This window comes from Lutra lutra, chromosome 12, assembly GCF_902655055.1.
Source record: "Lutra lutra chromosome 12, mLutLut1.2, whole genome shotgun sequence".
NCBI lineage: Eukaryota > Metazoa > Chordata > Mammalia > Carnivora > Mustelidae > Lutra > Lutra lutra.
The window spans coordinates 88,008,732-88,034,205 of NC_062289.1; the positions used below are offsets into that span (position 1 = coordinate 88,008,732).

Below are 25,474 nucleotides of genomic sequence, written 5' to 3' on the forward strand. Positions count from 1 at the left end.
ACCAACCCCTCCTCCCCCCGCCCAGGTAAGGAAGAACCCATAAGAGATGGGTGTGCTGCTTTCTGGACACTTCAAATATTTAATAATTTTTTCACTGGAAAAAAAGACATTTGAATCGCCTTGCTGCTGCCGGCAGAAGGCAGTCGGGCAAACTTAGAGCTGCTTCTTGAAAAGGCAGGTCCATAGCTGACAGCGGGAAGGCACTGGGGAGCACCCGCTCCGTCCTCCCTAGAGCTTCCGGGCCTTGGCACCCCGGCCCAGGGCTCCCCCTGAGGTAGGACAGGGCATGGTCCAACTGATGGCTGTTGCACAGCTGGGGAAACCCAAGGTTCAGGGCACAGAGGAGTCTGCCAGCAGCCAGCAGGCCGTTCTAGAGGTAGAGGCTAGAGCTGTGCCGTCCAAGCCAGTGGCCGTAATCGGGCCGGGGCCATAGGCTGACATTTTGGAGCCATTCACTGATGCATATAATATAGGACCTGTTTCTTTTGGCTTTTATTAACATGGCGACTAGAAATTTCAAAATTCGGTATGTGTCTCACATTCTAGTTCTGTTGGATGGTGCAGCTCTAGGACTCAGACTGGGATGGCCAGACGCTCACTGTGTTCTGCCCACCCTCTGAGTTGCCCTGTCACCCTAATAAGCCCAGGCTTGGCGGTGGTCTGAGCGAGCCCTGAGGAGAAGATGCAGGAAGGCACTCAGCCTCCAAGAGGCTCCACAGATAAGCCAAGGAAGTCTACCTTCTGTCCGCAGCTTTGTCCACAGCACAGCCCCGTCTCCGATGTCCCAGAAACAAGGCTTAGCTGTTGTCCCTGCGCAGGGCGACAACCAGGAACCTCCAGCAGAGGCAGGGGCCCCCCAGCAGCCAGACGTCCATCTCGCCGCCTGCAGTGACACCTCCTGGCCACCAGGCGGCCCCAGGTGCAAGGCGGCACTCAGACACTTTTCAAGCGAATCACCCCAAATTCCGTCAGCAGGGCCACCACGAGGAAGCTCCCATAGAAGAGGAGCAGGCAGAAGCCGTAGACTCTGTTCAGCTGGAAGCACTGCAGCGGGACCGAGACCAGGGAGCAGACGAGGCTGAGGCCCAGAGTGCCCGCCAGGACCCACACCAACAGTCCATCTGGCTCCAGCTGTGGGGGGAACGGGGGAGGGGAGAGAGGCTGGGTCACTGCAGCCACCAGCCAGTGCAGCACTTCCGACCCCTCTGGCCCCTCCCCATCTTGAAGTTTTCTGCTTCCAGTGCCCTAACTTGGGTCCTGGGACGCTAACACAGGCAGTGACATACACACAGATGTTGAAAATTCCTCAGGCCACACAGAAGAGTAAAAAGTGAAGTTGTCCTCTCCCCATTTCCCTTCCTTCCACACTGGGGACTGTACTGGGTGTGTTCCCCGCACCATTTAGGCTCTCATCTTCCCACCCGGCTGTGCGGGGAGCGCCATGACCCCCAGGACACACACGAGCAAACTAGTGAGCGAAGGACAGAGCTCAGATGGACTTCCAAGCTCTGAACAACACCATCTCCTCCTCCCCACACAGTGGTGTAGCTGCACACACGTGAGTGGGGACACACACGCACACACACGCACACACACACCAGACCGGCACGGCAATTCGGAAACCAGAAATGGAATCGCTCACTGGGCAGTGTTTAAGAGCTGCCTGTGTTTTCCACCCAACACAACCCACGGCCACCCACCCCGATGGCCTTCCCGGGTGCCTCGCGCCTTACTTAACAGCGGGAGCATTTGGGACACTCAATTCAAAGGCAGTAGAACGCAGACACACGCATGCACGCCTGCACACACACCCCACAAAGAGCAAGAGGAAGGAAGAAATAGAACCAGTGGAGTCGACCCTAAAGCCTCATTATCTGCAACTGCCTGGGAACTGATAATGAAAGGAGCCTGTTAAACCCGTGAAGAGCGTAGACAAAATTCGCAGATGGTGTTCACCTTTTAGAAAAGCAAACTTTCCGGGGCACCTGGGTGACTCAGTCCGTGAGGCGCCGACTCTTGGCTCTGGATTTCAGCTCACGTCGGGATCTCAGGGTTGTGAGATCGAGCCCCTGCTTAAGATTCTCTCTCTCCTCGGCCCCTCCCCCACCCCAAAGACTGTCTACTTAAAGAAAAGCAAACTTTCCGAGCAGTAAGTTAAGTTCGTAGCTATTTGCATGGGGGCCTGGCCACTGCCAAAGGCTGGCGCCGTGTCAGCTAATTATAAGCCAGCCACAAGTCGTCACCATTGTCACCATCGAGAGCCTAGAGAGAGTGGGTGACTGTTCCTGTTAACATTGCCATCCTTCGGCCTCACAGGACCGCAAGTGTACTCGTGGGTTTGGGGGAAGAGCCTGCCAGCTGTCTCCCGAGGCCACGACCCCTCCCCATCCCCATCATCATCGTTCTCTTGTTCGGGCTCTGAATTCGGGTCCTTCTGAACAGAGGTGCCCAGTGTGTGACCCAGTGCGATATTTGAGACCCGCAAAGTCCCCTAGGAATCCTGACTTCTCTAGAAAAGAGACGAGGCCATGCGAGGTCCCGTGAGTCACCTGCATGTTTTGGTTGCCTTCCTGGCCCCGGCAAGTGTTGGAGTTTTCCACCTCTGTTAGAACAGGCGTTCTCAGGTGACCTACCCTCATCGGTCCCCAGGGAGCTTATTTTAAAATGCAGGTTTCCAGACCCCCTCCCCCTGGAATGCCTGGGACTGGAGGTCTCACGCACCCCCAGGAAATTCTTGGGCATCGTGGGAATTGAGAACCTCTGCTGAATGGGTCTCAGAACCTTCTCCAAATCTGCCAAGCTCCCGCCTGCTGGGGCTCCCGCAGTCCCTCATGCTGGTCTGTCCTGTGAGCAGTGCTAAGACAAGGTGTTCGGCCTGGCCCTTACCTTGTGCATGCTGCCCAGGAGGCTTGCAGGGGGCCCCTTCAATCCCACTTCACAGGCAAGGAGACTGAGGCCCAGAGGTGTCCTAAACTTACCCACAGTCACACAGCAAAAGAGTTAAGTGATGGGACCATTACCTAAATCCGGGGCCTTCCTGCCCATTCCCCGAAGCTACATCCTAGTTATCCTAGTTACTCCTGAACTTATAAGGAATATGTATTTTCAACCCTCTATTCAAGATATTTTTGAAACATTCTACAGATCAGGCTTGTCACAAACTCAGACAACGCCCCTCCCCGGCAAGACCAAGTGAATGGTCTCAGAGTGGGATCCCATGAGAAGGGGCCCCTCGTAGGAGAGTCTGGCCACTCACCTTCACCTCTGCTGTGGGGTTCCTGGAGATCTGGAGCAGACAGCCCAGCCCCACTCCCACCAGCAGATCTGTGGCCTGGCTCAGGAAGTTTGCTGGAACAACGGCCCCCCACCCCAACCGCACGCCCGTCAGCTTTGCTTACGGTCTCTGCACCCCCAGCCCCAAAACTCCCTCTCTGAGGATATCCTGCCTAGTGTGAGCCCTTTTAGGAAGGCGAGTGTCCACTGTGCATTCTGCACTCGATCTGGAGATAGGGAATGAGGTGACAGAAGGAAGCGCTTGGCATGTGGTAAGCACTCGGCTTCCCCGCAGCTAGGCGAGGTGACTACCCACCGTCCCCTGGAGGACGGAGCACAGGTCAAGGCCATCTCCAGGTATTGTTCAGGGGGACTCTGGTCCAGGCAGAGCTCTTTCCTTCTCACCCCAGCCTGAAGGATCGGGGGAGGCAGAGCCCGAAAGCCGGGAGCAGGTCTCAGTGGGGGCAAGGGGCCCCAGAAAGCCCTGTCCAGCCGGGGAGTTACACGTGCCAGGAACGTCTCCCAGACCCCGCCCATTCTGGCTGTGCTGTGCAGCCACCCTCCTGTCACTGGGCTCAGCCTGCATGCCCTTGTGTGCAGGTGCCTGGGCACAGCTGCACTCTTAAGGGCTTTCAAATACTCCGACTTTATTTCACAACCAACATCATCTCCTGTTTGTTGGGCACACAGCCTGGGCCAGACACGGTCCTGGGTGCTGTGCCCCACCGTCGATCATCATCCCAACCCGTTCTGAACACACAGAGATCACCGAGGGGCAGAAAGCAGGATGTGTGCGAAGCCCCAAGGTCACCAGTGGGGACATGGTGGCGCCGGACCTGGAACCCACGACCAGCTACTTTCAAATCCCTTTCTTCTCCCAGGCCCAGGCAGCTTGCTTGTCTTTGTCTTTTCTAGATAGAACAGGGGGCAGCAAGTTGCAGCGCAGCCCCTCTGGCCCTCTGTCCACTTTTATAAATAAAGTTTTATAAATAAAGTTTTATTGGAACATTTAATGAGTAGCCATGCCCACTCATTTCTGTATTGCCTATGGGTGTTTTCACGCTACACAGTGGAGTCAAGTAGTCGCCAGAGAGGCTGGTATGGCCTACAAAGTCTAAAATATTTACTCTCTGGCCCTTTCAGAAAAAGCTCGCCAAGCCCTAACATCTATAGACCATGACAACTATAAGCAAGAGGAAGAGGGTCTTCCGCAGGGCCCTCGGAAGCTCAGCATGGGGGCGTCTATGAAAAACACCACCTTGGGGCGCCTGGGTGGCTCAGTGGGTTAAAGGCTTTGCCTTCAGCTCAGGTCATGATCCTGGGGTCCTGGGATAGAGCCCCGTGTTGGGCTCTCTGCTCGGCAGGGAGCCTGCTTCCTCCTCTCTCTCTGCCTGCCTCTCTGCCTACTTGTGATCTCTGTCAAATAAATAAATAAAAATCTTAAAAAAAAAAAACATTAAAAAAACAAAAACAAACAAACACCACCATCCACCGAGTGCTTGCCACGCATTTCTGTCGCCTCATTCAGTCCCTACAACAACCCAGCTGTGGTTGGTCCTCTCAGCATCCCCATTTTACAGATGAGGAAGCTGAGGTCCCAGCAGCTGTGTCTCCTGCCCCAGGTGTTCCAGGAAGGAACACTCCCCAATCCCGGGAGTGGGGCATGGAGCACAGCCTTGGCCCTCGGAGCCCGTGCTGCAGGGAGGGCAGCCCCACAAAGGATACTCAAGATGATGCCTCCGAAACAGGCTGAGAATGCCATCCGCGGGTAACCCTGGCGGGCCAGTGTGAAATCTGAGAAGGCATCTGCAGGGAAAGGAGACCGCTTCGAATGGTGAGTGGCTGCCCCTCGCCCTCTTGGGTCATTCACTCCTTACTGTTACCCAAAATCATTCAGTCAACAATCACTGATGAGTGCCCATTTGGGCCTTGCAGTAGCTAGCTGGGTGCTGCGGCCACAGCATCCCATGACACGAGTCCCTCCTTGACTCTTTCTACCGCATTCTTCCCCACCAGGGGCAACTCTGGGATGTGACCTACCATCACTGCTAGCATGCACAGCACATTTATGTAAATTCAGGAAAGGTGCCCAAAAAGCTCAGTGGAAAGAGAGCTAGATTTCAGCCCCCCGACTCCTTGTTTGAATGTTCTTGTGCAGTGCACAACCTAGCCAACCTTACCTGGCAGCTAATAGTTAGAAAAGGGTCTACTGGTATATGCGTGAATGCCTACGTATGTCACACACCCATGTACCCATTCAGCATGGTTGGCTGCAATAGGCTCCATGTCCTGCCTGAACCCTGGGGAGGCAACTGTTCCACACAGCAGAGAGTGGGGAAGAGGCTGGGGCCTCTCTAGTCTCCTGGCATGGGTAGAAGCCAGGCCACCTCAACCCAATGCCCAGGGATGGTCATTCCAAACAACAGTGGGCCTAGAGCTCGTGCTGAGGGCAGGTGCCCCAGATGGCCCTGCTCACGTGCACTCTGGCTAGGGGAGCAGAGAGCAGTGATGCAGTTGCACTCGTCCCAGAACCCCAGCTGCGCCCGAGTCACCTCCAATGCTGTTCCCCCAGGCCAGCAGCGTGAGCCCCAGGACAGTGTTGCTCAGCCGGAAGACCACTCCCAGGGTCCGCAGGATGTTCACCACCTCTGTGGCCGCTGCGTTGATCCACAGGGCGCTGGTCAGGAAACCCAGGAAAGCAAAGAGCTGGGGAGGGAATGAGTGCTGATGGGCCCAAGGCCAGTCCCCAACAGGGATACGGTTCCCAACGGGCACATGGCCTCAGTTCTTCATCACTAAGACGGGATGATCACAGTACCCACCCCCTGAGATTCTTGTGAGCAGAAATGAGTTAACAGATTCAGAGCTGGCAGTGCTCAGCACATAGTAAGTGCTCCCTAAAATGTTAGCTCGGCATTACTTTTCTGTCAGGGAAGAATTCAAGAAGCTTCCCTCAGCTTCCAGGCTAGGGACCAAATGTTGTTCCAGGACCACAAAAAGAAACTCCGTGCCCATCAGCAGTGACTCCCCATCCCACCCAGCCTTCCTCCAGCCCTGGGCCTCCACTACTCTGCTTCCTGGCTGTATGGATTTGCCTGTTCTAGACACTTCATTACGTGGTCTCACGCCACTTGTGGTCCTTCGCAGCGGCCCTCTCTCACTCAGCGCTGTGTCTTTTAGGGACATCCATTGGGAGTGGGTGAAGTACTTCAAAACCCAGTAAAAACACTGGCTGAACACTATTTCCCTACATCATCAATTGGTCAAAATTTGACCTGCTTTGGGTTGACACACTCAAGAGTTTCTCAAAATAAAAGCTATAATTTTTTTTATCAATACATAGCAAAAAAAATTAAACTTGTAAGTGAACTTTGAAGAATACATTCTAAACAAACTGCCTAAAAAAATTCCTCAGCATGCTGCAGGGTGGAGAGAAGTGGGGAAAAAAAACCCACGAACACTGGACAATTCCATCCTTAGAACGTGGCTATGAGACACACAGGTGCGTCCCCAAGAGTGAGCAGGAGAGAGTCTGGTAATTGTTCAAAAAGTGAAACATAACATCTGTCCCCGCAGTTTCACCCAGGAATGCACCCAAGAGGAATGAAAGCCTATTTCTAGACCCATGTGTTTACACAAACGTCACAGCAGCGTTCCTTGTTAACAGCCCCAAAGTAGAAACAACTCGTGTCCACGGCTGGTGAACAGATAAACGGAACGTACTGTCTCCATACCATGGATCATGTTTGGCCATGAAAAGGAGTGACTCCCTAATCCCCGGCTAGTACACAGGACGACCCTGAAAACATGAGGCAAACTCACAAAGGACCACATGTCGTATGATCCCATTTCCATGGGAAGTCCAGAACAGGCAACTCCATAGACACAGGACATGGGTGGGCGGGGGCCGGGGGCTGGGGCGGGGGAAGTGGGGGAAGGGAGGGGACGGACTGCTAACGGGTGTGGGTCTCGAAATTCTCTCAGATTGATAGTGGTGATTGTGGCAAAATTCAGTGTATATAACAAAACCGCTGAATCCCACACTTAAAATAGGCAAATTATATGTATGGTATGTGAATTACATCTCCATAAAATGAAACTGTTACCAAAAAGAAAAGATCTTGAAAAGGAAAAAAACTATCATCCAAAGTGGCCTTAAAGACCTGTCATTACGGAAAGTGATTCCGGGCCTATCTGCCCCAGGGGCACAAACTGGATGCCCTCCTGGGAGATCCCACTGTCCTCTTGCCCCACTGTGGGATGCTGGGAATTCTTACCCAGTGAAGCCTGGGAGGCTCGCTGTTGGATGTGGCAAAAAAGGTCACCGCAGCCACGGCCGTGCCCGCAATCACCACGATGGCCCAGACAGGAAGGAGGCCACCTATCTCATAGACGCCATCTGCAGAAGGGCAAGAAAGCAGGGCTAGTACTCTCTACTGCTTCAGCTTGGCCCCTGCTCCTGGAGGGCACACCCCTTCCCCAGAATGAGTGGGAGCGCCTGGGGGAGAGGCCCAAGGATAAAACTCATTTACATGCGATTGTTTGGACATAAAATGTCCCCAGTGCTACCCTGGGCACTTGAGGGGGACAGAGAAATAAAAGACAGAGGGCTTGCCCTGAAGGTAGCCACACCAGAAAGAAGGCAGACAATGTGAAAGACAGACTGTCCCCAGACTTCTGCTCGGAGACCAGGATGGGAATGGCTAAGCCCACTCACCACCACTGTCCTCTCCCACGCCCATGGCAGACATCACTAATCAACCATCATGCCGATGCTTCTTCCAACTGAGTTTCAAGGCAGCACCCTCCAGGCAGGCATTGCTAATGGATGGGCATCGCTCCACTAAAGGAACCGTACAGTCAAACCCAACCCTTACCCACTGGTCCTGGAGCCCAGCACCTGCTCTCTTGATAAGACCACTCCACAAACCAACCCATTCAAAGTTATGAAAGTTCTGGGGCCTCCTGGGTGGCTCAGTCAGTTGGTTAAGCATCCGACTCTTGATTTCAGCTCGGGTCATGAACTCAGGGTCATGGGATTGAGTCCCTCATTGGGCTCTGCGCTCAGCGGGGAATCTGCTTGAGATTCTCTGGCTCCCCTTCCCTCTGCCCTTCCCCCACCCCACCCCCAGTCTCTCTCTCTCTCAAATAATAAATAAATCTTTAAAAAAAAGTTATGAAAATTTCAGGGGCTTCACATCAAAACATGAAAAGGGGAAAACCCTATAGGCAGACAGCACACTCTAGAATTCTCCACACACAAGCCTTTCCACCACCAGGGAATTAGTACTGGTCTCAAAGGCAGTGGATGGTTTGGCTGCCCAGACACTGCATCCAGACTTTCCTCTCATTCTTCGGTCTAGCTCACTGGCTCTCCAGTGTCAGTGGCATTAGAATTACACAAGGGAACTGATACACAGAATTGTGTCCACGATCCATTGTGTGTGGATCTCAGGAGGTCATTTTGACTGGACGTGGTTCTGACTGGGTAGTGCCGGCTTTGTAACCTGACACCTGAGCGAGGGGCCCTTTCTCTGAATTTGTCATGCCTGTTCTGGGGGAGTTTCAGGAGGCGGCTGGGGTGCAGGGTGGTCAGGAAGGGCTTCTTCGAGTGCAGAGGATGTGCGATGACACGTGAACAGAGAGAGGGTACAAGGGCCACAGGGGAAGAGGAGAGAGCTGGGTGGGAAGGAACCAAGGAGGGGGACGCCAACCAAGGACGGAGAGCAGGGAAAGCAGCTGCCTTAAGAGTGGCCGGGGCAGTGTGGACTTGGACCAAGAGGTACTAGGGAGCCATGGAGGTCTTTGAGTGGAGGAGTGACCACAACCTTGGAAAAGCAGCACTTTAGAAAGATGGCTCTGGGTATTGCTCAGAGAGGGAGGAGGCTGGGAGGCTCTGCTAACAGACCCGACACCCCCTTAGGCAGGGAGCCAAGTCCAGGGCTCAGCCCAGACGGGGGTCATAAATGCTTTCACCTGAAGCAGTATTTCCCCAGTGGGGACCTGCTATCACCAGACGGTGCCGGTATGTGGGCAGGAAACTACCGTGCCACTATCGCATCCTAGGTGAGCGATTTCTCCTTTGAAGGAAATCTCCACGGGCACGAATAGGTCTGCGGCATCTCTAACCCCCGCTGCACACCCTATGGAACAGAGACTCCAGGCTCAGATGCTTTATTTTTATTGTATTTATCTTTGCAGTTACCTTGAATTTACTGGCAACGAAGCCACTTTCCTATTGGTGCAGTTCAGTAACTTTAAAAACAACAGATTCAAGAAAAACATCAACGGGAATGGTCAGTGATGGGAGAAAAGTCAAGCGGCTGGGTCGTGAACGACAGATGCTTGGGGTCCACTCTTTTAAGAAGCCCCAGAGGTGACAGTGAGTTCCTGGCAGTGGCCTGGCCTGGGAGGCTGGGTTCATCCGCTCGACAGGGAATGGAAGACTGACGAGCCAGACAGCTTGCACCCCTAAGGGGCACCCTTCTCAGCTCTGGGGTCACACTGGGCCCTGGTGGGCTCTCTCACAGTGTCCCCCTGCCATAAATCCAGGAGGGGACCCACAGAGAATTTGCTGACCCTGTTAGAGCCAAAAACGTCACGGCCAGCCATGCACTGGCCCCCAGCGCCCTACCTCCTCCACCTCCAGGTGATGCTGCGGGGGACAGAGAGGAGCAGGCAGCATGAAACACTAAAGGCAGACAACAGGAAGAAGCCCGAGCAGCGGGAGCTGGAAGATGCCTGACAACACTGGGCATTTCTTGAGCCAGAGCAGGTCAGAAAGGGCAAGGACAGCCTGGAGCCGACAGAGAAAACTGCAATTCCCCAGCCGGGTACCCCAAGAGGCGAGGGAGGGGACTGCCCTGCTGTGGACAGCAGTGGGGGGGTGCACACACTGGGGGTGCCCTTCTCAGCACCAGCCAGTTCTGCCTTTGGGAACCCCAGACCCGGATTCTGATGTGCAATCTCCTAATATTTTAACGCGGGCAAATGATGGAGGGCTGGGTCTGGTCCGAGGGCCACCAGCGTGCTGCCCCCATCTGCAGCTGGCAGCACCGGATTGGCTGAGCGTGGGACGCTGGCGCCCTTTTATGGCACCAGCATATGTTAAGTGCCCGGGATTCTGCCACAGGCCCAGGACCCCGTGGTACAGTTGAGAAGAAAACTCTGGAATGTGTGTGTGGGGGGGGGCTGGCCTGGGGGAGGGGATACTCACAGGCCCCCGACTGCAGGGTCAGGACCAAGACCAGCGGGCTGGTGACCAGGTGCAGGCAGTTGAGGGGCCGTTTCCAGTTCCCGTCCTCTTTGTCGGGGTCCACAACAGGGACGGTGAGAAGCAGCAGGAACTCCACAGGCAGCTGCCAAGGGGGCCAAGGCAGGAGGGTGTCACTAGGGAGGCCCATGTCTGGGCCAGCCACCCCCTGGGCAAGGTTACTCAGGGATGCGGCCGATGTGGCTAAGGCCCCGGCCTTGGGCAGGCCCAGGCCCAGTGCCGCCTCTGGTCTCCTCCTGCTGCTGGAACCCCACCCCAAAGCCAGTGCTTTCCAGAAACACAAATCTATCCCCTCCTGGCTCTGGGGCATGGGGTCCTAAAATCAAGGTCTTGGCGAGGCCACATGCACCCCTTGGCTTGTGGCCCTGGTCAGTCCCAGCTGTGCTTCTGGGATCACATCTCCTCCGACTCTGGCCCCCACCCCCAACCCCCCTCTTTTCCCATAAGGACCCTTGTGGGGACATCAGGCCCACCTGGATTACCCAGGAGACGCTCTACCTCTCCAGACCCTTCATCACACTTGCACATCTCTTTTACCAGGAAGGTAACACAGTCATGTTTCTGGGGATCGGGACCTGGAGATCTTGTGGGGGGGGGCGTGACTCAGATAACCGTGGTACCTCGTCCACTAATCCTGACCTCGGCCCCAGATGTAGGAACTATGGTTTTTCTCACCTTCTAGAAAAAGGGACTGAGGCTCAGAAAGGTTAAGGAACTTCTCCAAAGACACACAGAGGGTATGTGAACTGGGATCCAGGGCCAGCTCCGATGGACTCCACACCTTGCGCTTTCAGCCAATAACTAAATTAATAATCCCATGTACGGAGCACTCACTACACGCCAACCACAGAGACATCATGGGTTCGGTTCCAAACCACCTCAGTAAATGTGGGTCCCAAGACAGCAAGTCTAACGAATTTTTCAGTTACTCAGCCCATAGAAAAGTGATGTTTACGCTACGCTATCTATTAAGAGTGCTGCAGCATGGCGTCCCCCCCAAATATCTACATTTCCTTAATTAAAAAAATATTTTATTGCTAGAAAATGTTGTCAAGCAGCCAGGCTTCCAGCAAGCTGTCATCACCGTGCCCAGATCACCACAACCTCCAGAGTAGCGGGGAAAAACTGAAATGTTGCAAGAAATTCCAGCCAGTGACATAGGGACACGGAATCAGTCAATGCTTTTGGAAAAGCTGTGTTAACATGACAACTAAGCACAGGGTCCCGCAGACCTGCAACCTGTAACAGACACAGTGTCTGTGAAGCCTGGGGAAGCCAAGTGCGATGAAATGAGGCGTACGCCTCTTTGGCACCATACTCAGCCCATCATGTAGTAGCTTTTATGAAATTATCACGATTTAATCAAACCGTGATAGGCCTGATACCATTCACAATTCTTCAATCCCTTCCTAGAACAGAATTAAATGCCCATATCCTTTGTCAAGTGATTAGAGGCTGCAGAATATATTTTCCTGCCCCACTGACATTGAACGTGGCCACGGGACGAGCTTCGGCTCATGGGCAGTTGGTGAATGTGACCAGAGTAGAGGCTTAAAATGTGGGCGCAAAGTCTGTCTTGGCCTCTTGTACCAAGACAAGAACACACACCCCAACCCCAAGTACCCAGTAGGCCCAGGATGTGATGCTGGGTAGACTGGAGAGGTCCCTTCTCTCTCCCTCTGTCCCAGATGCAATCCTTCCTCCATGCAGGACAGGTCAGGCCATCAACCAAACTATGACTCAGTTTCCCCATCACGTGCCACGTAATCTATTCTGAAAGGGTCTCAGCAGACCCCGGCCCATCCCCTCTCACTGAGATAGAGAAGGTTGAGTGGCCACTGCCCGTGTTGTCATGGAGCCATGAGTCTGGCTCCAGGGTCCCCCCCCTCCTACCTTGAACAACTTGAGGGCCCTCCAAGACACTGACTTGATCCTCCACTTCCTGTAATCCAGGGGGTTGAGGGCATGGGCCAGGATCTGAGCCGTGGTCTCCTGATAGAAGAGCAGTGGTCGGTACTCTTCACCTGGGTGTACGAGGGGGAGAGGGGCAGGTGTCCCTGGCTGGCTCAGCCTCCAGGAGACCCTCTCCCCGCCCCCTGGTCCTCCCAACCCTCAGGAAGGAGGAAAAGCCCAGGGCCTGGCTTGGCTGTTGTGCAGTGAGAGATGGGGCTGCTTTGAAACCTCATTCCTGGGCCCTCCGTGGCCCCCTCTCCCCACCTCTCTACCTCCAGCCCTGCCGTGGTACCCCACCCTGGCTGGGCACAGAGTCCAGACTCACTGTAGTCATAGCTGTTGGAAGACACGGGCTCCTCCTCAGAATCTGAGAGCATTTCTGTAGGAGAGAGGGGAGTTTCACATGAGCCAGCTAGGGAGCCCAGATGAACCCCGCCCCCCGCCCCGCCGCTGCACCGTTCCCAGGTAGCACAGCTCCAGGACAGGGCCATTTTCAGGGTCCAAGTGTGTAGGTTCTCTGGACCTTGGAGTTCTCAGCAATCCCTAGGCATGCTCAGAACTCTTACTGAGTGAGAAAGTCTAACTCAAAAAACACCTTCACATGTAATGCCCTAGCTATAAAGCCAAATTTAATAAGTGCATTTAAAGATAAAACTCAAACATTTGCAGACTTCAATTTTGTACTTTCCAGAATTTGGAGCCCATCGTATTTTTCTTTTTCAGTCTGAAACTTTTCTTGGAAGTCCTCGGGAATGCTACATCCTGAACCCAGCAAAGAGGGGCCTTAAAAGGACTATTGTCTTCCTCATCACTATCCCTAGTCCTGCCTCTGTGTGACCTTAGGCCCTTCTCGAGGTCTCATTCCCCCTCTTCCTCCAGCCTGATGGGCTATGATGGATCTAGAAGACGGCACAGGGCTGATGTGTGCTGAACTTGGAAGGTTCAGTAGACAGAGGGGAGGAGAGGAAAAATCACGGAAGACTTCCTGCAGGGGGAGTCACCGGCACCTGTGTGTTGTTTATGGGGATGTGTATATGTATATGTACCTGAGTGTGTTGTGTATGTATTTGTATATATATGTATTTGTATGACTGCGTGTTGTATAGATGTGTGTGTACATGGATTTGTATATGTGTGTGCTACGTGTGTATGTCTGCTTGTGTGCGCACATATTGGTATGTGCATAAGGGTGCATAGGCATAGGGAAGCATACAGGTTTGAAGCCGAGGGCAGTGGGGAGCGTTACTGGATGTAAGCAGTGACAGATCTGAGACAGATGTTGCCCTGAAGAGAGCACGGAGGAGGAAGAGCCAGGGAAACCGGACACGCGGATGACGAGGCCTCGCCAGCACAGCCAAAGTATGCAGGTGGGACCTTGGCAAAGAACAAGTAGGAAAAGTACAAAGAGACGATCGATGATGACATTGGCCTCCAGAGATGAAAGGCAGTCGTGAAGGGTGCAAAGGTTGCCAGCCCCCACTGGCCTCATGGGAGCTCAACTCGGACCCCTACTTGGAGTGCCTGGCATGGAGTAGACCAGGGACCTCCTCCGCTGCCATCGGTAGATCCAGGTGCAGAGAACCACAGTGATCACGTAGAACACGTACAAGCCCAGGTAACCTGCAGACAAGGGTGCAGGCTGTCACCAAGTGGCATCCCGGCCACAGCCCCAGACAGCAGGTGCTGCCTGTTCTCCTGCTGGTGCCTACTGGTGGTGGTCTGTGTTAGCCCAGCCCAGTAGCAGGCGGGAAATGGCCATGTCTTAGAGCCCCCACCCTACCGCCTTGCTTTTCCTCGGCCCATCTTCCCTTCCTGCCCTCCAGAATTGGGCAAAGAGGTAATGCCGGGCACAGTCGCCTCCAGGACCTGATTCAAGTGCTAAGGGCTGGTGTCCTGCTCTAAGCCCTGAGAAGCTCGGCCCCACAGACCGCAGCCCCCGAGCTCTGGTGGCACTGGGTTTGGTGAGAAGGGGCCTGGGGACAAATCAGAAGGCAGCAAGGGAGAGTCCGTGGTGCTTTTCCAGGCTGCCTCCCTGGTGTGGTGCCCTGTCTCTGGCAGGACCTGTGACCCTCTGTGGCTGTTGCCTGTGCTTGGTGACACCAGGTCTAGGCCTCTAGTCCTCTCTGGGCTCCAGCCACCATCCCCTCGCCTCTCAGGGGCTCCTATAGCTGCTGATCCCTGGATGTCCCAGCATCCCTGCATCCCTTGTGGGTTTCCAGAACCCCGTGTGAACTGTGCCTCTGTCCACGTTACTTGAACCACGAGTGGATTGTGTGAGCTGCAGGGACACTGGGGGCCACGGTCAGCAACCCAGCCAGAGTGCTCGTTAAAATGGGACACTGAGAAAATCCAGAACATCACCCCGGGCTCCCCCCGGCCCCCTTTGTTTATCTGAACCCCAGGTTCTCTTTTTTGGGCTCAAGCCAACGGAGAGGTTTCCCTCCTTCAGAACTGGAAGTGACACTGTGCCCGGCTGGTCACCCGCTCGCATCCCTTGGTGCCTCCCACCCACCAGCCCTGCGGCTGCTCACCCAGGGCCCATGCCAGCGTGACCCTGCCGAGGTAGAGTGCGGTGAAGGTCAGGAACACAGCCACCATGTAGAAAATGATGTCTCTGAGGAAGGGCCTGGAGGCGGCTGTGAAGGGGCGCAGGATGGCGATGCCACCGGCCACCACGGTGGTGACCAGCACGCCCGCGCCTGGAGGAGAAGACACCGGGCTCAGCCCTCCCTGCCCCCACCCTGCTGCCCTCCTCCACCTACCCCTGCTGCCCAGGCCCACTCTTACCAAACAGCGCCCCAAAGGCCAGGCCGGCCGTGCGCGGATCCGAGAAAGCCACCAGGGCGCTGAAGATATCGGGCGCGCCGTTCCCGAACGCCAGGAAGGTGACGCCATGGGGGGAGAACGTCAAGGGGACACAAAGCAGGGGCCCCAGCCTGGCCAGACCTGTCCTGGGCCGTGAGCCACCACCACCCAGTCTCCCAGACTCCCCTCCCACTGCCCTCCCACTCTCCGGGGTGCAGACCCGGGGACAAAAGGATACTGCCACATTGTGGGACAGCTTGAGCACGGTGGAGATGGCTGACAAGTTAGGGCAGAAACTATGGAGAGAAAGCAAACAGGGTGTGCCTTCACGGCCATCCTCCGCCTAAACATGGGGTCACCCCAGTGCCAACCTCCCAGGGACTCCGTTCCCATCTATAAGCTGGATGGGAGCCCAGGCCACACTCACAACTTTGCTGCGGTGACTCCCAGAATCAGAAACAGGTAAAGCAGCCAGAAAGCCTGGGAGAGGGGTGCGGGGTTGGGAGAGACTGTCAAGTCCAGCCTGGGCCCCCAGCCCTGCTCCCTCACACCCCCCTACCCCGGGGCAGGGCCTCACATAGAGGGTGACAGCCAGAGGGAGGAGGTCAGGTGGGAAGTAGCAGAAGACGCCTTCGAGGTAGTTCAGGTAACCCCCTTTGCTGTGGCAGTCAGGGGTGGTCCGGATGAAGAGACAGCGGTCAGAGACGTTCAGGCCACACACATCACGACACTGCAGCGAGGGAGAAAGGAGGACGTCAGGGGTCGACCCCCTGAGGGCACCTGGACCAGGACCGTCTAAGTAGCTAAAGATGACCTCCTTCAGCCCAACCCCCTAAGCCCCCCATACCCTCCAAGTGCCAGCTGTTTAAAAGAGACTTGTTTATACAAGTCATTCATGAATGTGTTTCTCTTCCCTACCCTCCACAATCCCACTTTTCTCCAAAGTTCCCACCACGATCAGTTTCTAGAGTCCCGTTATGGGCATAACGACCTTGCACACACATCTTGTTATATAGCTGGTTTCGTTTTACAGAAATGGATCCCTCTTAACTCTCTCGTTTCTACAATTTGCTTTTACCACTTCACATATATGCCACCCATTAAGATACTGGTACACATAAAGATGAAGAAGGGGATCAAAGTCAAAGCACTCTGAGTAATTTCCATATGCCAGGCACAGGGCTAGGAGCTTAAAATGTATTTCAATTAAATTGTCCCACAGTCTTGCAAGGAAGTCACTATTATCATACCCCCTTGACAGAAAAGGAGACAAAACAGTGTCCTGGGGTCCACTCCGTGGTAGACAGGGTCAGAACTGAGGTTCTAGGGCTGGTCTGAGGTTCTAGAACCCTGTCTTAACCAACATACGCCCTGTGGATACCCTATGGTCTTTTTAACATTACTGCAGTATTTCATGCTCTGAATGATACGGGGGGCAGGGTAATATTTCCCCACCGGTGGGCATATAGGCATGTCTGATTTTTCAGGAGAGCCAGCAATAAACATCCTTGCATGGGACTCTCTGAGTACATATGAGAATATTTTGAAAAGAGAGAATTCTAGAAGTAAAAGTGCTGAGTCAGAGTCATCAGAGACTGGGTTCCTCCAGAAGCAACCCGAAGACAAGGATTTGCGAGGGAGTAAGTATGTATTTGGGAAGTGTATGGAATGCAGTCGCCACAGTGGGGCAGCAGGAGAAGGAGGGGGAAAGAAACCAGCGAGGCCAGAGGCCAGGCTGGGACTGTCCACGTTGGGGTGGTAATCCCAGGGGCAAGGGAGCTGCAGTATTTATACACCAACTCCTACGAGACATCAGGAGAGGATGCTGGTGGGGGCCGGGGGTGGGGAGGTGCTAGTTCCCCAGCACTACCCACCTCCCGAGTTTATGGGCGGTTCTGGAAAAAGATGCTTGCCACTAGAAGTCAACAGAAGCCCTCCCAAAGGGCAGTGTACGAAGGACATGGGCAGGGTCCTCATAGTACTTCTTACACTTAGACACTTGATGGGTTTTGCCAAAATACGCTCCCCCAAGCCTTACTTGTACACACTGGCACCCGTCCCGGCAAATGGGATTCCACACCTGTGCCTGCCTCCCAAGTCTTGTGCAGGCTGCTCAATTGCAAGTCCCTGATTATCTGTCCGTGCCCATCTTGTGGTCATTTGTATTCCTTCTTTGAGCTGCCCCTTTGCTCAGCTGGAATGTTTGCTTCTTCTTATTGACTTGGAGACGCTCTCTATATAATGGATATTTGTCCTTTGTCATGTCACGCTTGTTGCTTAAGCACTGTCCTCCGTCTGGAATGTCCCTCCCCCTTTTCAAACTTTCTGTTAAAAGCTTTGTAAATACCAGCTCACACCCATTAGGATAGCTACCGTACAAAGCAAACAGCGCTAGAAACTAGCAGGTATCGGCTGGGATAGGGAGGAATCGGAGCCCCCCCCCCCCCCCCCCCCCCCCCCCCCCCCGTGCGCCGTTGGTGGGAATGTGAAATGGTGCAGAGCCTTGCCAAACAGCACGGTAGTTCCCAAAAAATCAAAGAAGAGCGTTAGTCACCAGGACAGGGAGGTAACGCACAGCACGGGGACAGGTGAGTGCTGCTGTCCAGTAAGTATGAAAACAGTTGGAACATCACAAGGGAAAACACCATTTTTCGTTTCTTTTTTAAACCTGAGAGGCGGGATGTTAACAGGCTTATTGTCATCATTTCCCAATAGATGTACGTTAATTCCTCATGCTGGACACCTTACACTTACCACGGTGTGGAATGTCAACTCTATCTCAGTAAAAGTGGGAAAACATATCATTACCCTATGATCCAGTAAATCAGCTTCCGGGTTGAAACCAGAAAGAACGGAAAGCCAGGTCTCAGAGAGAAGACATGCGCAGCCACGCTCATGGCAGCACCATTCGCGACAGCCAGAAGGGCTAGAAGCAGCAAGTGTCCCCCATGGGTGAATGGATGAACCAGAGGTGGCGCATCCACACCATGACCATCATTCAGCCTTCAGAGGGCAGGGAGTTCCGACACATGCTACAACATGGAGAACCTTCTGGAAGCCAGAACTGAGAACATCGTGCTTATTGTAATAAGTGAGTCACCAAAAGACAAACACCCACTAATTCTGTTTATAGGAGGGACCTGGACTAGTCAGACCCACAGAGACAGAAAGCAGAAAGCAGGGGATGGGGGAGGAGGAAATGGGGAGTTCTTATGTACTGGGACGGAGCCTCAGTTTTGCCAGGTGGGAAAGTTCTGGAGGTGGATGGCGGTGATGGCTACAACGGCGTGAAAGAGCTAATGCCACGGAACAGCACACTTGAGAAATGGTTCACGAGGGAGAATTTCAGGTTATGTTGGTAAATTTTAAGTCCTGTATATTTCACCCTAATTTCAAAAGAAACTACTTTGTCAGATCGTGGCTCTGAGATCCTTTAGCCCTCTCTGAACTCCCACCAACACCACACGGGGAGTAAGATTTCTAGATTCTGAGCCCCTGGCCATCGCCCAACCCTGGCCTGTGGCTCTCTGCCAATGTGACACCGAGCCCGTTGTATTGAGGGTACCTGCTGTCGCTTTGGCCCGCTACCCCACTCCTTCTTTGTCCCCCTGAATCCACATCCATCCTCCAATCCTTAGTTCCCCAGATGCTTCCTCCAGGAAGCCTTCCCTAACCGCCTCCAGCCTAGGGCAGATCCCCCAGTTATAAACTCTCATCACTCCAGGTCCTCTCCTTCCAAGCACTTATGTGTTTTGAAATCCCCAGTTATTTGTAGGATCATAGACTTGTCCCGTGTCCACCTCTCCCACCAAAGTCTTGCACAGTGCTGAGCACACAGTAGGTCCTCATAATTGTTTTGCCACACATTGTGCTGGGCACCATCTCACTGAGTCTTCATGAGAGACCCAGAAGGTTGATACGATTCTGTCCACTTAACAGATTAGAAAACGGAGGCACAGAGCAGCAAAGTGACTTGCCCAAGGGCACACAGCCCACCACTGCTAGGTGGTTTCAGACTCAGCTCTGCCTGAAAGTTACCAGCTGAAGCTCCTAGGGAAACAGCCAAGTGGGCAGGGGTAGCCTCCTCTTCCTGTCTGCCCTCCTTCCCGGCTCTCCGTCCTCAGGGTCGGCCAGGGAGGATCCAGGGAGATGCTCCTACCCCAGCTTGTCTCCATCCCCCTGACAGCAGAGTGAGCCAGCAAATCAGGTCCCCCAAATCAGCCCCATCCCAAGGGGGTCATGCCCTCCCCCCAAGGTCCACAAGCACCTGTTCGAAGCTTTCTGCCCTTGAGTGGCATAGTCATAGTGGTCCTGCTCTGTGCCCGGGGTGGGTGACTTTTCACCTCTGCCCCATTCCCTTCTCATCCTCTTCCCCGAGTCACTAAGGACACCCAGGGAAGTAGCTGACCCTCTCCTGGCTTTGGCCAGCTTCCCATCCCTAAACCTTAGTACCCTCATCTCTAGTATGGAGTTGTTCTTACCCATCTTGGGAGGTTTAGGAGAGAATTTGTTGAGATTGACACAGGGCTGGCCTGAGTGCTCAGGAACTCAGAGGTTATCTGGCACAAACCACAGATTACCTTGGTTTTCCTACCCCCAGGGAGCATGACCCTCTTTGGAGAGGCACCAGTGAATTTAATAACCACAGTAACCATAAACCACTTTCCCTTCTGTAAAATGGGCATAATTACACGTTCAGCCTCAGAAGGTAGGCATGAAGGCGCTCTGCAGCCCCATGAAGTTGGCTTGGGCACTTAACACTCTCAGCCCTTCAGTTGGAGAGGGAGGAGTTTGTTTTTCCATTCTCCTGGGAATGGGGAAGGGTGGGAACTCCAGCCCCTGCACGTGGAATGGACGCCTGGGGGTCATCATGAGCAGGCCCCTGCCTTCAGTCTTTAACTTGGGATCCGCTGTGACCTCTCCTCTGCTTACAGACACCAGGATGGCATGATTCAACTTCCTGCAGCCTGTCTCAATGGCCTATGGGAAGAAGACTTCCTGCCTCTCACCAAAGTGTCCCCATTTCTCCTCCCTCCAAACGTCCAAGTCAACAGCACCCCTTTCTCTCCAGAAATCTCCTTTCTTCCACCACCATGCCCTTCCCTCTAATCCCTCAGTACATTCCACTCACTGTGCCCCCAACATTTATCTCAAAACCCTCCATTCCTTTCCTATCCCCCACAACCACCACCACTCTTCTAGATACATGCAACAGCCCCCCACTGGTCTCCCTGATGTGACCCTCACTCCTCTCAATCCATTCTTCCCAGAGAAGCCAGAGAGCTCCTTTGAAGACATAAATCAGCCTTTGACATCCCTCTGCTTAAAACTCCCAAGGGGCTCCCAACTATTATAAACAAATATCATCTCCTAGCCTCAGCCTATAGGGCCTTTTGTAATCTGGCCACCACTACCTCTTCATCCTCATCTCTTAATATTCTCCCCCTCGCTCACCCTGTTCCAGCCATTCTGGCCTTCTCCATGCTCCAAGAACATACTAAGCTTGTTGTTGCCTCAGGGCCTTTGCACTTGCTGTTCTCTCCCTGGAATGTTCTTTTTCCAGATGCCTGTATAAGTGACTGACTTTTTCCATTCAGGGCTTGGCTCAGAGGTCACGTCCACACAGAAGCCACCTGTGACCGCCCACTCTGAAATATTTGGAAATGTGCCCTTCCCGTCACAGCTCCCACCTGAAGAGGTTATTTGCAAACCACTTAACATCTTACCACCTGAAATTTACATGTTTGCTCCACTACCTGTCCTCTTAGAAGACGGTTAGCTCCACCAGGGCAGGAATTTTTGTCTGTACTGTTCCCTGATACACCCCAGGGTTTAGCTCAGTGCCTGGCACATAGTAGATGCTCAGTAAATATTTGCTGATTGGATGAATACACCCCTACCTGATGCCAGCTTCCTACCTGGATGCTCACGTCTTCCATGGGGGTCTGGTTCACACCTGAGGCTGAAAACTGGGAGCCGATGTGGGCCCCTATAAATGGGCCCCTGGTCCCAGACACCGTCTCCACCATCAGCAGCCCCACACAGAAGAAACTCAGCACTGGGTACAGATACAGCTGTCTGCCGGCCATCAGACTCGGCGGAGCCTGGCCCTCACTCTCTGCTTCCCCTTCTGCCGTGTTTCACTTCCAAATAGCCCGTCGCTCCAGTGGCCTGCAGAGTGAGGTGAGAAGGAGGGTCAGGGTCACCAAAGAGCCTAGGCCCTAGCAGGAAGGGACTGAAGATTTTTTCAGTTGAAGAACTGCCCCTCCCGCTAACCCCACCAAAAGAAAGCCAAATGTAGAAACTCATTCTGGATGGAGGCTCTTTGGAGGGTCTCAGGGCCCCCGCTCATTCAGTATGCAGATTAGTTATGCCCTTCTTCCTAAGGACCCCCGATAGTATCTCCATGGAGATGCAGGCCTCTCCCACCCACACCCCTACCCCGACACTGGAATATCAGGGCTGGAACGAGGACTCCTGGGACTCTAGAAGAGACTTCAGCTCGGGGATCATCTGTGGGAAATCAATCCAGGAAGTGGGCAGCGGTGGGGACTTGGCAAGACCTCGGAACAAGAGAAACCTACTTCTGGGGGTGGACATGGCCTTTGGGCCACCAATTTGAGACGACTAAGCAGTGTTGTTCTGTGACTTCCAATGAACTAAGCACTTATCACAGATGACCTCATTTAATTCCCGCAACTGGCCAAAGGGAGGTACTATTATTATTTCCATTTTACAGATGAGCAAACCTGGGCACAGGGCCAGGTCTGTGTCCTTACTCAGCTGCTGTGCCTCACCTCTCTCATCCAGTCCTCAGGACAACTGTGGAGATGTCCTTGTCTCCGCCTGTCTTACAGAGGAGGGAGCTGGGCTCAGAGGAGTTCCCTAACATGCCCAAAGTCACAAGGCAAGGAAGTCACAAAGTCAACAGCAGCTCCTCCGATGGGGGAGTCAAGGCTCAGGGGGAAGTGAATTGCTCAAAATCACACAGCGTGTTAGCAGCAGAGCTGAGCTGGATTCTAGCATCTGCTTTTCACCTCAACACCAGGGCAAAACCGGCTTCAGTCCTTCCAAAGAAATCAAACTGGGAAAAAACCCACGTCCTTGGCACACCGACTTCCTTCTTTTGGCTCTGCCCCACGTCGTAGATGAGCATGTTTTATTTTGGCATCAACAGAAACAAAGTCCAGAAAACGTTATATATTTTTTTTTTTTTGTCATTCTTTGCACAGTTATTTCTCAATGACCTGACAGGGCAGGGGTGGGGGAGGAGGCTCCAGAGGAAGAGAAGGAAAAGGAGGGGCAGACAAGGCCTGTCCCAGCTCTCTTTTCTCACCTGTTAACTTTCCCCTCCTGCTGTTTCCCGGAACTTGGCACGGATTTGGACCCAGACACTCCAGCTTTCCAATTCAGTCACAGCCCAAATTAGGAGCTGTGCGGCCTCAGTGAGGTCATTTCACCTCTCTGAGCTTCTGATTCCGCATCTGTAAAATGGAGACAAATCCTGGCCCATCGGGGCATACAGTAAGAGCTCAATAAATGCCTGCATCTGTGGTGTGCCTCCTCTCTACTGGCTACCGATTTCTTGCACTTATTCACAAGGGAGCATTTATTGAGCGCTTCCTGTGCGCCTGTCCCGAGCTCAGAAGACCTGCAGTCCTGATAGGAAGCGGCGGGCGCAGGAAGTTGGGGCTGCAACCCCAGCTGCGGCCGCACTTTCTAGGTGCGAGACCCCGAGAACGTCAAAGTGCAGTTTCCCAATCCTTGACGGATGTTGAGAAGTTGAAGTCCGGGTGCCCGGCCCTCAGGCGGCGCCCTGGCAGACGAGGAGACTCCCCTTACCTTGGGCGGGGCCTCGAACCCGCCAACTCCGAACCTCGACCCTCCTGGTGCCCCGCCGCCGGCAGGCGTTGCCCGACCTTCCCCGCTACCCGTCGCCGCGGATCCGGGGGCCCAGCCGGTGGCAGACTCCCGGGCACTTTCCAGGCCGAGTCGGCCTGGGCGGGTCCCGCTTCAGCCCTGCCCTCACTGGCCCTGCCCAGTGACACGCCCCCGACGGCTGGCCCCCCCCCCCCCCCCCCTTAAAGGCACAGGCTCCGGTGAGGTCCCGGGACTGTCCTCTTTCTTTCAGTTCGGCGCCTGTCGGTTCGGTTTGTGCGGCTGAAGCAGAAGCTGAGATAAAATCCTGAAGGGTAAAGACGGCAGGAGGCCAGAGAGGGGACAGTTAGAGGATGAAACTAGGGTTTTATTCCCAGATGCTTTGGGAATCCGCGGTGATAGGGGACGCTTGGGAAAGTCCTAGGAGGGGGTAGGTCATGCCTCACCCACAAATATTCCGGCGGTCCTGCCTATAATGCCCCTGTTCGTGAGACCTCCTAATTAGGGCCAGCACTCCGCCCCGTAGCAACGCTTTTAGAAGAAAAATATGGCAAACAGATCAAGACAGGGGAGTCGGTGCTGCACTCGTACCCTCCTCCCCGATTCCCAGACTCTGGGGAGGTTCGGGTTCCCGCGGTCTCCCCGTGCGCTGGGCGGTAGGGCGGTCGGCTGGAACGGAGAGGGGGGCTGACGTCCCCTCTGGGGCAGCCCCTCAGCCTGCCCCTGCTTCCGCAAATGCACCTCCGACGCCTCCGCCCAGCTCTGGGGCTGTCCCGCTTCCCCTTCACCTGCAGGCGGCGGCCCCACTCCAGCGGGCGTTGCCCCTCAGCGTCCAGCCCTCGCGCCCCTTTCGGACTTCATCTGGTATCCCCGCCGCTACCCCCCTCCCGCGCTGGCCGGGGAATGCTCCCCATTCCCCGAACACCCTGCTACACACGTACACGGGCTGCACCTCTGCTCCTTCTGAGCTCCCCGCCGGGGAGGCCACACTTCCCTTTTTCCACCCGATAAACTCTTACCCGGGCGCCCGGCCCAGCTCAAACGCCAGTTCTCCACCCTCCCTGCCACGCTCCAACGCCTCTATCGCCCCCACGCTCCCGGGTTCCTTACTTTCAAAGAGAGCATACCTCTGGTTCCCCACTCTGAGTCAGATGACACTGTGGTCTAGAGCATGTTCTGTTTGGAATCTCAGAGCCTCTGGTTTCTGTGCAAACTTTGGTAAACACACTGTTTGAGCCTCGCTTTCCTTCCTTGAAAAATGGGGATAATAGCACCTACCACGTGGGGTGTCTGCAGGATGAAGTCCAGCACTGCGTATAAAGCCCTGGACCCCATGCTGGTGGCTGACTAAACACTCCCTCCACGGAAGGCACGGTTGCAGTCGTTATTCCGTGCATTCTGCAATATGGGACCCCGCTTGCCTGTTATCCCATCAGCGGGGAGCCCATCAGAGCAGGGCGAAAGCCAAGCTCACTTGCAGGCCTGTTCAGGCAGTGAGCAACAAGGTGCCCACAGCTGGGCACCGCAATGACTGAGCCCGCTCTGGGGTTGGTCAGCTGCTCCCCAGGCTGCCCGCTGCTTTGGGAAGTAGCTCCGAACTTCCTAAGTTTGGAGCCAAAGTCCTTCCCTGAGGGGCCCTGACTGGTATTCAGTGGCCCAGCCAGCATAAGAACTCAGTGTCACCATCCTAGGTCAGCTGGACAAGCGGACCATTATCTCCTTGTGTCCTAGGGCAATTGGGGGGTATAGGGGGTGATGAACGTGTGTTGGGAGATCCCAGGAAGGAGTCAAGGGAGGAAAAGAATCATGGGGACAGAGAGGGGAGACAAATATTGCCTGGGACACAGCCCCCACCCCCACACCTTGCTCTTGGTGGGCCATGTTCTGGGTTACAGTCAATTTCCCAGTCTGGGAAAGGCCATTTTGACATTACGGTCATCATAGAAAGACCTCAGAAGTCACCCAATCCAGGTTCAGATCCTAACTCTGCCACTTCCTGGCTACCTGACCTTGGAAAAGTCATTTAATTTTTTTCACCCTCAGTGTCCTCATCTGGGAAATGGGGTTAAGGACAGCACCTGCAGGGCACTCACAGGACTGTAGTCAGGACGCACTGAGATCATACACACAAACCCCACAGCCCGCTGCCCGGTTCTTGCAAAAGCTGGGTACACAGAAGCTACTGGAATTATTATCACCATTGTTATTACTGCCAAGGGTAGAAGGACCTGCCACACAGTCTGACACACAGTAGGTGGAAATGTTGGTTGTAAATAAAGGATTTCAGGCTTC

The 25,474-nt window shown here is 54.2% G+C and overlaps 1 protein-coding gene across 1 annotated transcript; it reads right to left on the bottom strand.

Moving 5' to 3' along the window:
* Positions 1-39: 39 nt before the first annotated feature.
* Positions 40-23,339, bottom strand: SLC8B1 (solute carrier family 8 member B1). Its single transcript, XM_047696454.1, has 17 exons — positions 23,147-23,339; positions 22,641-22,788; positions 21,223-21,475; positions 15,882-16,034; positions 15,732-15,784; positions 15,543-15,600; positions 15,287-15,392; positions 15,031-15,198; positions 14,012-14,119; positions 12,825-12,878; positions 12,440-12,570; positions 10,490-10,631; positions 7,551-7,672; positions 5,826-5,979; positions 4,999-5,079; positions 3,257-3,324; positions 40-1,131 (listed from the first exon to the last, which is right to left on the bottom strand). Exons 3-17 carry the CDS (start codon positions 21,391-21,393, stop codon positions 934-936), a joined length of 1,767 nt encoding a protein of 588 aa, XP_047552410.1. The 5' UTR covers positions 21,394-21,475; positions 22,641-22,788; positions 23,147-23,339; the 3' UTR covers positions 40-933.
* Between the last annotated feature and the right edge of the window lie 2,135 nt (positions 23,340-25,474).